This window comes from Nilaparvata lugens, chromosome 10, assembly GCF_014356525.2.
Source record: "Nilaparvata lugens isolate BPH chromosome 10, ASM1435652v1, whole genome shotgun sequence".
Classification (NCBI taxonomy): Eukaryota; Metazoa; Arthropoda; class Insecta; order Hemiptera; family Delphacidae; genus Nilaparvata; species Nilaparvata lugens.
In genome coordinates, this window is record NC_052513.1 from 21,104,277 (window position 1) to 21,119,770 (window position 15,494).

The 15,494-nt window shown below is 34.7% G+C and overlaps 1 protein-coding gene across 2 annotated transcripts in view; it reads left to right on the top strand.

Annotated features, from left to right (window-relative positions):
* The window catches only part of LOC111047221, a 161,844-nt gene that overhangs the window by 47,760 nt on the left and 98,590 nt on the right, over window positions 1-15,494 (top strand). For both annotated transcript variants that reach the window (XR_005572291.1, XM_039436533.1), the window contains exon 6: window positions 2,938-3,056. Coding sequence is in view for 1 of the 2 variants with exons in the window: in XM_039436533.1 (XP_039292467.1) it covers window positions 2,938-3,056 (119 nt within the window). In the remaining variant the exon portion in view is untranslated. The remainder of the gene's footprint in view (window positions 1-2,937; window positions 3,057-15,494) is intronic.

The following is a 15,494-nucleotide window of genomic DNA, read 5'->3' on the forward strand; positions in this document are numbered from 1 at the left end:
TTGGGAAATGGTTTCAACTGCTCAATGATATTCTTCGAAGAAAAAGTTGTCATGATAAACGTTATTCATCATTATTTATATATATCCTCTACATAATATTATTATGGGCCGGTTTCCGAACTCGAAATCTATACAGGTTAAGTTCTAGACTTTGAACATCTGGAATCAGAAAATTGGCTTTCCAAAACGGGGCGTAGTAACAGTAAATAGTTGCAGCAAAATAATCGTTATTTTATTTCCTAATTTCTATAGTTGGAAACGTTTTACCTTGACGAGATGAAACATTCCTAAATAATTCAAAATAGCTGAAACTCTACACAATTTTCTATTTATTTTATTTTGTGTTCAATTTTAAAGTTTTTTAAATTTGATTTAAACGTGACTTTGACTATGACTACGACTACGCCCCGTTCCGGATAGCCAATTTTCTGACTCCAGCTGTTTAAAGTCCAGAACTTAGCTGAATCCCGAGCTCGGAAACCAGCCCTGAATGTTCAACATAATAAGGACGAATTCCATGCATGACTACAGAAATCAGTTTCATTTAATGTCCGATTCGCAAATAGTTCAACTAATCTCAAGAATATTTGACAGAGCTAGTTCTCATGTGCTATGATAATTCATTCCTGTATGATTAAAGCAGACGAATACTTCTGTTATGGTTGAAGTTTTAAGAAAATGAAAAATTAAGGACTTTTCAGTAGGCCTATTCTATTGTTGTCCTCCGATAGGCGTTATAGCAGCGAAGCCTTAGATCAAAAGCTCTGCTCCAAGTTATTGTCTGTCCCTTGCCTTACTTGGAATGAAATGAAATAATCTGTGAAACACTTTTTGATCTTTTGACTTTCACAAAAATTAGGCTGATTATTCTTAAAGGTCTCAAATTCCGCTCTCCTGGAAACATATGCATTAATATGGTATGTAAAGTGGAAATAAATAGTGCCTCTAAAGCACATCAGGACTATGCACTGATCACAAGTTTCCTTTTGATGATAGTGTGGTTAACATGAATTTCGGTTGCACTGACATTTAATACCATGCATTTGTGTGGTGATAACCGATTAACAGACAAATTACCTGGTCATATCTGGTGGTTTATGTTTTACTATGAACTGATGATGTGCGAGTGAGCTTAGTGTTGGTGTGGGGTGTCAGGGGCTTTGAAATTGTCCTCCACTAATTACTTTTGCGGAAATTCGTTGCTCTATTTCCCTAGGGTACGCTTACAAAGGCTCCACTCCAATGGAATCTCACTCCAATATCGATGCCACTCTATGTCTACTGTTTGCTCTGTGCAATCATCTGCGCATTGCCTGTGTCCTCCAATTATTTATAACGTCGTCGCCATACATAGGAAATGGCCGCCAATGATAACCGGAAACGGACGATTTATTTGGCAAACAAACATGCGGAAAATGGTGAGATTGATTGGTTCCGAGTGAAAATTCACGAATAAATAGTTGTTTATTCATTGGGAAACGTCACCTCCCTCGATATAGGAGTGGAATACTGGTTATTGAAAGAGACCGGTGATAGCCTGGAAAATGAAATTTACGTGAGAATGGAACTGGGGTATTGAGACTACTCAGGGAAATCTGTAAAAAAAATTCTAGCAGCCACACTGCATTATTGAAAATTTGTTTTGGAAATCATGAAATGCGAAGAAAAACTTTGATATAATAATCCATAAAATGCTTATTTGTTCACTTTATTATTGTTAGAAATACCTTATCATTGTACAATGTTGATATACAGGGTGTTCTGAAAAAAGGCGCACGAAAGTCATGGCGTCTTTCCTCACATCAAACGAAGAAATAAGTTCCAATTAACATAGGTCCGAAAGTACTTGGTTACCAAGTTATACAGAGTGGAAGATTTCGTCTGAATTTCAGTTCCCCTGCTGAAACGAAGCCCCACCCGTAGGGTATTTGTTGGCTGTTAATTAAGATGTACAATTTAGCGTACTTTATGTGAAACTTTTCATTTACATAGAGTCCATTTTACATGAAGTACGCTAAATTGTACATTTTAATTAACAGCCAACAAATACCCTAGGGGTGGGGTTTCGTTTTAGCAGGGGAACTGAAATTCAGAGGAAATCTTATACCCTGTATAACTAGGTAACCAAGCATTTTCGGACCTATGTTAATTGGAACTTTGTTTCTTCTTTTGATGTAAGGAATCATGCCCTGACGTATGGACACCTTTTCCCAGAACACTCTATATATAATTAGTACATACTCCATGCTCATCTCTCTTTGGAGAGGTGTCTCCTTCAGAAAAACAATGCTAACAAAAATCACTTCAAAACTACTCAACTGTGATTCAAAACTCTCTTAAAAATGGAAGCTCATCAATTTCTCATCACGATCTCTCTAGTTACTCACACATAGCCTATTGTTGATATGGGAACAATCCGAGCCGGAAAAAAACGGGTGATTTTTACTCAATCAATCATTTCTGTTATATTATACAAATCAATAATATTATTGTTTATTTATTCATAGACAATAGATACAATGCAGGTAAAATCAACAGGCATTCGCCTGCTTCAAGCCTTGATTTGGAATATACAGTCTAGAGGTTATGTAAATGATAATTCAATTCACACACTATTTTGAGTCCAGAAAATGTACGTACTAGAATAATTTTGGATTTATCAGATCAATTAATTTCAAAATACAAATTCAAACAAAAATCTTTCTTCACAATCATAGCAATTCACTCAAATCCACAAGATATACTCATGTTAAAATTCTAAACGTCAAAACATAAATATATTATTGATATATGCTCATGTCTGAATATCGGTGGGATGTAGAAAAAAACTCCACTCTATCCTAGGTCAATGTTGCGCTCTGATTATCCTGAAGCAATACGTCTAGTAATTGCAAGATGCAGTAATTTACTTCACGAAGTTTTCTTCTCATTTTACAGAGCGTTCTCGATATAAAATTGGCATCCATGCTACAAGCGAATCCATGGAGAACAGCAACTCGAGAGATCACTTGAAGCCCATTTCGAGCCGGACGTCAAGTCATCAATTTGAGAAATCGGTAAGTGCTCTTTTCCAATTCTATTTTGCGCAAGTCTTCCAAATCTATGGTTTCAATGGCTGCATGCAATATCAAAAGATAGAATGTGAACGTTACGCTCCGGCTGTGATCCAGATAGAATACTGTGATCTATTTTCATACTTGGTTGAGCGTGTAGACGTCGTCAATAGGGGTAGGATGCTCAGTGGAAGAAAGAAAGATATCTTCGGAAATGGAAAATATCTATTGTCTATCGATGAGGAAGAAATGGAGTCATCGCATCCGCCTCCACTCTGGGAACTCAGCAGAAACTCGCCGGAAGAGAAATGTTTAACAGCTCTATTCACATACCAGCTCAGCATGTTGCGATGTGGCATTTATTTTCATTTTTCTACATTTTTCACATGAAATTGAATCAATTCAACAAGGTATTCTGACAAAGTTGACATAGGTTTTTCATTTTAAATTTATTTGATATCAAATATTTGATCATATTCAATTTTGGTAACCACAGTAGTTGATTCATCAAATCCTTTGTAATATCCTGAAAGGAAAAGTCATAGGCCTGGTTTCTTGGACACTTCTTGAAGCTAATGAACCCTTGAACCTATATAATGGAATGAATTAATGGTCTATTAGATCCAATAAGTGTACTAGAAAGCGGGCTTTGAACAGTTGCCTCTGAGACCGTGCTATTGAATAATTATCACATGCAGTTCGCGACAAAAAACCCGGCAATCTCTCTTAACAAACTTGAAGAAATCTCTCTTAACAGATTTGAAGAAATTGTTCATGGTGTTCATAATGAAAGCTAATCGTTACGCTAAGTAACAATGATATTGCTAATGATACTGGGAAATAGGATTTTTTATATTCTGAACAATGCTTTTATCATGATCCGGAACAAATCAAATCTTTTTTGTTAAAAAGAATCACGTCAGAATTTATACTGTACTCAATTATATACTATGTGATATGATTCATTATATTCTTTTAATTATTCATATAAAATCATTGAGAGGAATAGAGTGATTTATTTTCATTATACAGGCTGCCGAAATGAGGTTTTTAAGAGCAGTAAAAGGGTGCACAAGGGAAGAGAGGCTTCATAATGTCGATATAAGAAGCGAGCTCAACATAATCTCCATATGACAGAAGTTGAAGATCGGCAAAACTGGAAAGATTATGTTGAAAGGATGGAGAGTGACATGACTCCTAGGGCAGTTATGTTGTCATGTTGTATAACCCGGCTGGAAGAAGTGTGGGCAGACCCCGAAAAAGATGGATGTGATGGTGAGTTTGGAGTCTGAACAGGCAAATTGCCTAATCCTTGTAGGAAGACGACGTTTTTTATTATATTATCGTTCCATTGATATCATTCACTTGAATAATGAACATAATCTGAATGAATAATAGCAATGATGGTTTGGTTTCTGATTGATTCAGGTGATTTCATCCAGTTACAATCACATCAGTAATATTGTTATGAGATATCATCGATTATAATTTAAAAAACCATGACTACTTAGCTTGTTTCTAATGAAGTTTCGCATTGGTTTGAGAATAACTCACTGTCAGAAAATGCAACGAATGTTATTCTGAGTCCACTTGAAGCTCTTCATAGCGTTTGCATGCAGTATCTTCAACCCAGAGATAATTAATTGATGATGAAATAGGAAGCTCTTAACCACTGTGTGGGACATAGCAGCGTATTAGAATGGGATAAACTAGCATATAGTGGAACAAACATTCACAGAGACAATATTTTAAAGCTGGCAAAGGAGTAGTGTGGCCCGGGCTTGGATCCCTAGCAAGCGGAAAAGTACATGAAACATTTGCTCTTGAGACAAAACCAGCACATTTTGAATGATGAAATGCTAATGAGCGGCTTTAGCCAGGGTTTATGTGGGTTTGTAGTGGAATAAAGTTGCAAGAGTTATGCTTTCAAAATAAATATACTATCAGAATAAGACAGCTATAGAAGAGGAGTTATGTAATGGGCCAAATAGTACACGTGAATTCCACATTGTAACAAGTATAAATTTTTTTCATTTAACCGAAGACAGTGAATATGAATTTTGTGAAAAATTGCAACTGATAAAAGCTTATTTCACTGCTGAAATCAAGGGATTTTATTTCATTCTGTTCACATTAATATTCTATTGAATTTTCAGTGATGTCACATTTCTGCTAACAAGCATTGCACCATGAAAAGTGATTACTGGCTTTGAGCATAAAAGGGAGGGAATTTGAGAATAACTGTCCAAGTATGTAGCTCTAAAAAATAACCCCTCTGGGGTTTTTTAAATGAATAACGTTTTATCCGAAAGAAATGATTAGTCAACAGGTACTTTTTTCTTTGGGAATGATTTCTGAATTCAGTGAGACAGTTATTTGTATTTTCCTCTTTTTCTACTTATTATTGTTATTCTACTGATAGAAGAATGTTCTCATGTTGCTGATTGGAAGCTTCATCGTAATTTTGCTTCCTGCGATAAAATGATGTGTATTCATGGTGAATATCTATTACGTATCTATCTATTCATGCTAATGATAGTTTGAATATCAACCACCTATATTATTAGGAATCATCACGATTTGAGTTATGAAGAATATTCATAGAATGCCAATAAATACGTGAATAGAATCAGAAATCATATAATCAGGGAATAAAGAGTCAGACGTGAAAATCTTCATCGATAAAACATCAGTAGACAGTTTGTTTAGGGAATACAGAGAGATGTACTTGGTACTTTTCACTTGGTTACCTCTAATGAGACATTGATTTAGTAGGATGTTCTACGAGAAATCTAATCATGCAGTTCTATTGGAATTCAACGATTACCAATTATTGGAATCCATTAATCATAAAAAACCTTCACATAAGCGCGGTGATAATATTGGAAGAATAGAATTCTCTTTGCTAGAGGGATGGAAAGTTATTTACGGGGAATGCACCGTATTGTGAGGAAATTACTCAATATACTCTGGAATGCGAATGATTCTCATAAAAAGGTTGAGAACCTCTAATGCATTTTGAATTTTACTAGTAGTTCTGTGAACAGTAGACCTCACGCAGTATTCTCATCCACAAGTAGGCTACCTGATTGGAACTATAGACCTTATGGAAATACAGCAATAGACTGGCTTCTCCACACATCTGTGTAATCACTTGTCAGCTGATTTATGATGAATAATTCTATAGTTGATTTTTACTCTAATATTGGCGTATGAAGGAGGCTCCTATTTCCTTTTATATTATCCTTGAAATGCAAAATTTCCAAAAACCTTGTATATACGTCGACGCGCAATTAAAAAAGAACATACCTGTCAAATTTCATGAAAATCTATTACCGCGTTTTGCCGTAAATGCGCAAACATTCAAACATTTAAACGTTAAGAGAAATGCCAAACCGTCGACTTGAATCTTAGACCTCACTTCGCTCGTTCAACAAGTATTTCAGTATAGTTCCTATCTCCTGCTCTCATGAATAGTAGCATAGCCACCTCTAATAAAGGTGGCTATGATAGTAGTTGAACATAGGGTAGTTCACATACAAAGTATTACTATTGATCGACTTCGGAATGATTTTTTCATTGAAGATGAATTTTTTCACGGTTTAAACTTTAGAATGACTTGTACTAATATTTCTATATTCAAAAAAGAATCAATTAGAACTTAAATCGATTGTCTACTGATTACATACAACAATTATTCAATACTTTTTTGATGAGTTGTGTTATCAAAACGCAGAGAATTCTAATCTGACATATTACATTATAAATTATTGTAAGTTACTCTAGAGCGTAGGAGAAGCCATTTTAAATGAATCTTGTATTTTTTTCCTTAGGGCTACTTTCAATATGAATGAAAATTTAAATCTGGGTACCCTTATAAATTATCTCTTCAACAAAATAATTTAGAAGGGTACTCAGATTGATATTTTTATTAATAAATGAATCTTGTATGAGTGAGAGCACTCAACCCCGTTCCCAATGAGTAATGTGATCAAACTCCTGATGAACTATGATTGTTTAATGTATGGATATGAATTGATCTCAATCAATTTGATACTAGTAATAGATTATCATATAGAACATGCTACATTATGCTACATTATAATATGTTTATGTGTAAAAGCCGGGTTTTCATTTTTGACACCAATACAACGACAACATGAGCTTCCACACCCAGAGTTTCATGAACTGCGAATCAGTTTGAAGGACGAACCCATGTCTGGAGCTTGAGAGCCGATAGTATTCATGATGATGGCCGTCTCTCTGTACCCATTTCTATTACTACTTCTGCTCTGAACATTTATCTTGCTGTAATCCTCTTACGACATTGCTTCCATTACATTTGGTTCGCCATCGCTTTTTGGGACGGTCTTTTGCTTTTTCTTCTCACATGGATTTATCCAAGAACCCTCTGCGGCCATGTCCTTTTTCGAATTCACTATTTTTCACATTCACTTTTCCTTTTTCACACTCACTTTCCTCGCCTGTCGCCTGTCACATGCCAATTCGTCTTCGCTCAATTGCTTTGAATTTCGTTCTCTCTTTATTGCTCTGTGCCTTATACGATGTGAATTCAGAATAGATAACACAATAAATTTCAGTTCGACGTCTATTCATCGCCTCCAGTTGTATAATAATTCATTGGATATCTATCATCAATTATCTTGTAAGACCAATTGATGATATCAAGTGATGATATTCATGGTAATAGCTGGTGTATGCATTGTATCCCAACTGATATCAATATTACTCTCATTTTTTGAGAAATCATTAACGTTTAATCATTGTGATGTTTTTTGGTGGTATTGGATTATTGGATAATACAGTGTGACAAAACATAGATAGAGAAAGGTATACCAATGATAATATTGTCAAGTGAAATGGGTTGTACTTTTTTCCCAAAAAAGCAGATGGTGATTCAGAATTTTATACTCTTGATGAATTTGAATTATGAAAAAGAATTATCTCTTCTGCAAAACTGTCACATGTCACGTGTTCAACAGGAATGGTCTTTACAGTTTTCCAACTCTCTCTGAAATTCCAGCCTTGTGAGACAGGATAATTCACAATCTCCAAGGACATGGTTATCAGTTATCTGCGGTTTCAAGTGAATATACAGTTTGCTCTAGCTGAATAGGATAGGGATTCATGGAATGAGTCTGGCATGCTCTTCCGTTCTATGTGAGTGATCATTGCGGACCATCTCATTTTCGAAATGCTCACTTACTTTGTCGAGTGAACGCCTCTGGCCGTGAGTGATAAGTTGAGAATCCTTGAGTCAGAATGAACTCTGACCTCTCAGCTTGGTTCGCTTTCACTCAATGCCAGTCGGTTTCATATTACAATCTTCAAAGTGTTCATCAGTTGCCATACTTGAACTCCGTGTAGGCCTATCTCGTATTCTTGGTACCGATAGAATTGTATCTATCAGGTTCGGTTCCATTAATATTACTCAATAAGTTATGGATTGGCTATATTCAAATGCATTGTATGGATCTACTCAAATATTTTCTGAATATGCTTTGTCATGTGAATATGAGACACCATAAAACGTATTTTAATGATTTGTCTAAGAGTGAGTTTGTTTCCGAAATCGATCATCTATCAACGAATATCAAGACTTCGTGATTGGAACTTCAGAAATTACGCCACAGCTTGGCATGAAAATTATTGAGTCTGATGATTTGAATTATTAATTGATGTGTTGGAAGTGCTCTGTGGAATAGTAGACTAATTGCAGCGAATTTTGTGAAGTATTGGGCGGGGCGAATCGACCTCACCTTTATCCATTGGCAATTAATATTTCTCGTTGACAGTTATCGAATTAGCAGTGATCATGTTATTCTTGCTTTTGCTTGATGCAATTGAAAATAGATTCCAAATCAAGTTTATATGGAATTGGTTGACTCTGGTATCCATGGATCTCTTGCTTATTCTGGAATTTCTGGCATAGCCTATCGCTTAAGCTGGTTCACACCGAAGGCGCAAATACATAGATCCACTACACCTGAAAATAAATCTTTCTCTGTACGCAGAGTAGTTATTGACAAAATTTTTATAATTTAATCTCTATGGATTCTATTAGATTGAACGGAACTCGACTATAACACACATGTTCATCAAATGTTTACATTTTGTTAATAACTTTGGTGTAAACGCAGCTTTACTTTTTGTTTCACTTATTCAAAAGTGTAAAAGCAGCCAATACACTGATTTTTTTCTCCATGGAAGTCCATTTATAAATAAGAGTCCATTCATAATAATTAGTCTAACATTTAATGTGGCTGATTTATCATGTCCTAAACTTTACTACCATAAATATTGAAGTAGGAATTTTCAAGTGGACATTTTAATGTTAATTTGAATAATTCTGAATAGAGTTTATTCAATCACTTTGATTATTCACTATATCATTATATGATTTCTTTCTTTAATCTCAGCTTGAAATCAAAAGCTCAGGGATGAAAATTTGAATGTAAATTAACATGAAACTTAATTTAATTTCTATTTAAATTGGGAACTTTGGTATTTACTCGTGATTCATTGATATAAATATCAATAGGTAATTCCCAGAGGAATGCAAACATATTCCTCACAAAGGCCTGGTTGCACAAAAGCCGGTTGAATTTTAATCCTGATTAATTCCACGTGAACCAAATCAGAGAAGACCATTTCAAAAAGATGGATCTAATGGAATTTATCAGGATTGAAAATAATCCGGCTTTTTTGCAACCGGCACTAAGTACCTGATTGGATGATTACAAAAGTTCAACAGCTGAGTCATAATTTTGACACAGTCCCACACACATGAACTCGCTCACTCACTTCCATCATCAACAGACGACGGAATAATTATTATTAGTTGTTTTACCAAGGATGAATAATAATTATCCTTTCAATGTGCTTCAGCGAGTTTTCCCAAGGATGAGACCTAGTGCAGTCGAATTCTTATATTATAAACCTACTATGCTCTGAATTTCGTGAGAATCGTTACAGCCGTTTTCGAGATCCGGTGAAATACAAACACATAGACATCTAAATATCTAAACATCCAAACATCTGAACATGTAAATATATAAACAGAAATTGCTTGTTCAATAGTATAGGATGAAAGAAAATAGGACCAGCTGATGGAATATTATGTTTTTTTTCATACAGTTTTTAGCTGATTTTGAAACATGAAAATATCAGGTCCAGTAGCTCAAAAGCCTGTTCAATTTCAATCATAATTGAATTCCATGAGAACTAATCAGAGCAGGGGTTTTCTTTAATAGAAGGCTTCTCTGATTGGTTCTCGTGGTATTAAGTCCGGGCTAGGAATTAACAGACAGGACAACTTGCTCTCTCAAGGCCATGGCTGCATGGAAACATAGAGCAACAGAGGAACCAATACAAGAGAAGCTGAAGAAATTAGTCGTATTTCTATCACCTCACAATAAACTTCAATTCAACTACCATATGTTAGGAGAGATCGATTTTGAGTTTATGGAAAGTAGCCGAAGTTATTATGCTACCTAAGCCTGGAAAGTCACTAAATAAAGTAACCTCTGATAGACCAATATCACTCTTACCGGTACTATCAAAACTTTTTGAAAGATTACTGTTGGCAAGATTAAAACCAATTCTACAGGATAAACAACTTATACCTTCTCACAAGTTCGGATTCCGTAGTAAACATTCAACTATCGATCAAGTACACATACTAACAGATGTAATAGAAAGATGCCTTTAGAAGAAAAAAGTATGTTCTACTGTCTTCTTAGATATTGCCCAAGCTTTCGACAAGGTTTGGCATGAAGGCTTGTGCCATAAATTTGAACAAGTCCTACCATCAACATATAGCCTATATTATTAAAATCTTACCTAGACGAGAGATATTTCAGAGTGAAGGTGGATGATGAATATTCTACACTAAGGCAAATTAAAGCTGGTGTAACCCAAGGAAGTGTGCTAGGACCAGTTCTGTATACACTGTATACTAGTGACATTCCAAAGCCAGCAGGAGTCACTATAGCTACATTATTGCAGATGATACTGCTATTATCTCAGTCGCAGAAGATATTGAGGAATCTACAGAAAAGCTACAAAGAGCAGTTAATCAAGTAAACACATGGACAAATCATTTGCTAATTAAACTAAATGATACCAAGTCTGTACATGTGGATTTTACTAATAAAAGAATTCAATATATTCCAGTATATATAAATGAGAAAGTCATTCCACATGCTAACACTGCCAAATATTTGGGTATGACGCTGGATGTCAAGCTCAAATGGAGAGCACACGTTAAGAAGAAAAGGGAAGAACTGGGAATTGAATTCAAAAAGATGTATTGGTTGCTGGGAAGAGGATCCAGGCTGTCCATATACAACAAGATTCTACTATATAAACAGCTACTGAAACCAGTATGGACTTATGGCATTCAACTTTGGGGCTGTACTGAACCATCTAATGTACAAATTATACAACGATTTCAAAATAAGGTACTAATAAATATTGTTGACGCTCCTTGGTACATCAGAAATGCTGATCTTCATCGCGACCTTCAATTGGAGAGAGTCACGAAAGTTATTGAGCACTTTGCGGCCAAGCATGAAGAGAGACTCCACCAGCACGACAATATAGAGGCAATCCAGCTGCTTGATGTTGATAATCTGGTCAGGAGGCTTAAAAGAACAAAACCGCATGAGTTAGTGAGGTGAAATTTGTGTTTTGAATTGATGGCTTGAAGCTGGTGTTAGTGATAGTGATTCATCCCTTCAAACCAAACAAATTATTATTGGCCTACTAGCTTCATTGTATGAAACTATTTTATAGGATACAAACTAGACTAATTAATTGTAGTCAAAAACTAGACAAACTGAATCATAGGATGAGGTTTGAAAAAGTCCATTTAGAAAAATTAGGATGAAATAAATAGCTTATAAGTCTCTGACTGAGTGCTAATTTTCAAATTATAAAAAATGCTATCACCTCACAATAGACATAAATGCAACTACCATATGTTTAGAGAGATCGATTTAAATTTATTTTGCTATCATCCGGTCACTTCCTGTACCTATTCTTCCAGATGTTCCATGAATACTGCAATGTTTTAAAATAGGATCGCTAAATTTGGTAACTCAACTACAGCTATTATAATCTTTTTCACTTGCTCAAACTTTCTTTCTCACGTTTTCAACAGAGTATGGAAACTTTTTTCATCAGCTGCTACTTGAGGGACCAATAATCCTCTATGAAAGAGCTTCATCGATTTTTCCCAGAGTTGAGACCTGTTCCAAAATAATTTTTTCATCGCAAACGTACTCTATTCCTGATTAAATAAAAAAAATTTAGAGGCGTTTTCGAGACATACATACTACATATCCGCAAACACACATATTTAAACAGACATTGTTCGCTTAGTATAATAATTAACTTCAATCATTATGATTTCATTTAATGAGAGCTTATTTCACATTGGGTATAAAAAGCGAAAATGTCAAACATTATTGAAATCGAAACTAATAACAGCTGGCATAAAACTAATCATAATTTTGAAATCGAAACAGTAGCTATCATCTTATCTCCATCTGATGTAATGTAAACAAATTATAGTAAGATTCACATCAATGTGTCAGCATTATTTGAATGGGGAGCATTCATGCCATTAATAAGGTGTACTGACAGTTTCAAGTGAATATCAACGAGCTGTTAGGCGAGATGCACACCGGAGAAACGCATTTCGTGAAGCCCTCTTTCATGAAACTTGTTTCATGCAATCCGTTTCACTCGCGCATGCGTACAAAAGAAACGTCCCTGCTTAATCTTATCAGTCGATTGCGAGCAACTTTCGTTTCACGTTCCCTGAACCTTTTTTCACGAAACGCGTTTCTCCGGTGTGCATCCCGCCTTATGCATATTCTCCAATATTTTTATCGAAAGCTACTTTCCATTTTCTTCGGTAACACAACTAATGTTTGGGAATGATTGATTCATGGGAAAAGCGCCTCACTTCTGTGGAAGATATTTTTACATTAGGAAAAGCAACAACAGCTATTTGGCCGTTTCAATAAATAACCCCTTTCTTTCGTCAAGTTAAATTCTGGGCGAATTTCCTCATTCTTTGCACACAAATTCCACAACGGACACTTCTGAAGTTTAGAAAATACCCTCCATTCATCATACTGAATAATTAAAATTTCATGAAAATTGTTTAAGCTGTTCACGCGATCTGACAGATATACAAACAGAATTAGTCTTGATAGAATAGGATCAATTGATAGAACTCCCGTCATAAAATTTTGTTTTATGAAACATAAAAATTATCTATACTCCCAGGAATAGAAAGAAAAAATAATATTCTTATATTTATAAATCTGATTTCCCTTTTTAAAATTATTCAACACATGCTTCGGCTATGAATATTGCCATTATCAAGTGATTGGAAAATAAATAATAATATAATATTTTCAGTAATAGCTCTGATTGAAGTAGCAGTGCCCAATCAATTTTTCCGCGATAAATGCATTTCAATCTTCAACTTGGTGCCAACTTAACAGAGTTAACTCAACTTAATGCCAACCTGACAAAATTATCAATTTGGTTATCAGTTAATAACTGTTTCGAAGAGGTACACTCTCTAGATTATAGTTCTATATTAACATATGGTATTGACATTTCAATTATAATTAAGAGATTGGAATAAGAAGAATATAGATGCTAAAAGACGAACTTTAAACCCTTAAAAACCACTCTCAGAGTTGGAATATCGCCAAAAGATTTCTTAGTGAGCACCTAGGACTTATAAGGAAGCTATATTTCAAGTTTTGTTGCAATCCGTCCAGTAGTTTTCCAGAAATCGTGATCAGTGAGTGAGTGAGATAAGAATTTTATAAGTATAGATGGTATATGTAATCCAGGCAACGTATTTTCAGATAAAGGTATAGAGGGAAAATTTTGGAACAATTTTCAACTCCACAGCTCTTTTAAGGATGGTAAGAGGATTAACATATCAAAAGTTCTTATCCCTAGCCCCTGTGCTAAAGGGGTGGAGGTTGTTCGAAAGTTCCATTTTTTCAATTTTCGCATATATCTCGGAAAATATGCATCTTATGAACATTCGTATTCTGTGTCAAATTGAAGCTTACAAAAATACCAACAAGTTTTGTCCTCTACATTTTCCATATCGCTCATTATTTCTGAGATATCCGCTCTCGAATGTGAGAAATTTTTTGAAAAAACACTTCTGTCTCCAATTTTTCAATCTTTTCGGCCTTACAATTTTTGAACAATTGATGAAAATCCATGCTGATTATGAGCTGATAGAGCATCTTATTATCTTCAATTTGATGTATATTTTCACTATTTTACGCATTTCCCACGACTGTTGCAGCAGTTTTAGTGTCAAGAGTGAAATTTTCTGTTCAGCAACAATAGATCAGTTGACAATGAAATTTGGAGGATTGTTTGGAACACAATTTTTGACTCTGCCGCTTTGTTGAGACTAGTTTGGAGGGTAGTATATTATTAGAAAATCCATATAAAAAAATTATCCATGAGGCAAGTTGTTCTGAAAACTATGAAGGGACTAGTGGAGGCATGGAGACACTTTCTGCAGTGAATGTTTGCCAGAGATCAGTGGCAAGGCGAGGTGTTCGATATGTAAAGTTCCTTGGAGATGGTGATTCCAAAGCATACAATGCAGTTTTAGAAAAAAAAACCGTATGGTAATAATAATAATAATAATTTTATTAATGGAGACAAACCCATTTTGCCTCCTTCACACAATACAATATTTTCAACACATTATACAATTTGGAATACAAGAAGATAAAAAATGAAGAATTATACAATTAATATGAAAGAATACAAATAATCATTGAAGTAATCGTAAACAATAATAATTGATTATAATTATTAAACAAAATAGAAACAAGTAATAATTAAAAGAGAAAAAAATAAGAAGAAAGAATGAAGAGAGAAAGGATGTCTGTGTAAAACCAAGAATGAATAATCAAATTAATAATAATAGAAATTTTATAAAATCAATCACAAAAAGACAGATCATATGCTACCCAACCAAGTTATATGAGATCTTACGGAATTTGGAGGGGGAGAACCAGAAGACGTCTAAGTGCTCCGAACAATGATTAAAGATTCTCTGAGCTCTATTTAGAGGAGAGTTATAATGACTTACGGTTCTAGAGCGCGCTATATGAAATGAAAAACCAGAACGGCGAGCAATGGTATTTACATATATATTAATTTTTGATAGCAGATGGGATGAATCAATTTTATTATTTAGTAAATTATAAAGGAAAATAATTGATTTGACATCGCGTCTTACTTTCAAAGAAGTAAAATCGAACTCATTTCTAAGTGAATTGGAAGGATAATCAAAAGGACAAAAGATATTATGTTTTCTGTAATAAATGCATCTCAAAAATTTGTTCTGTAAAC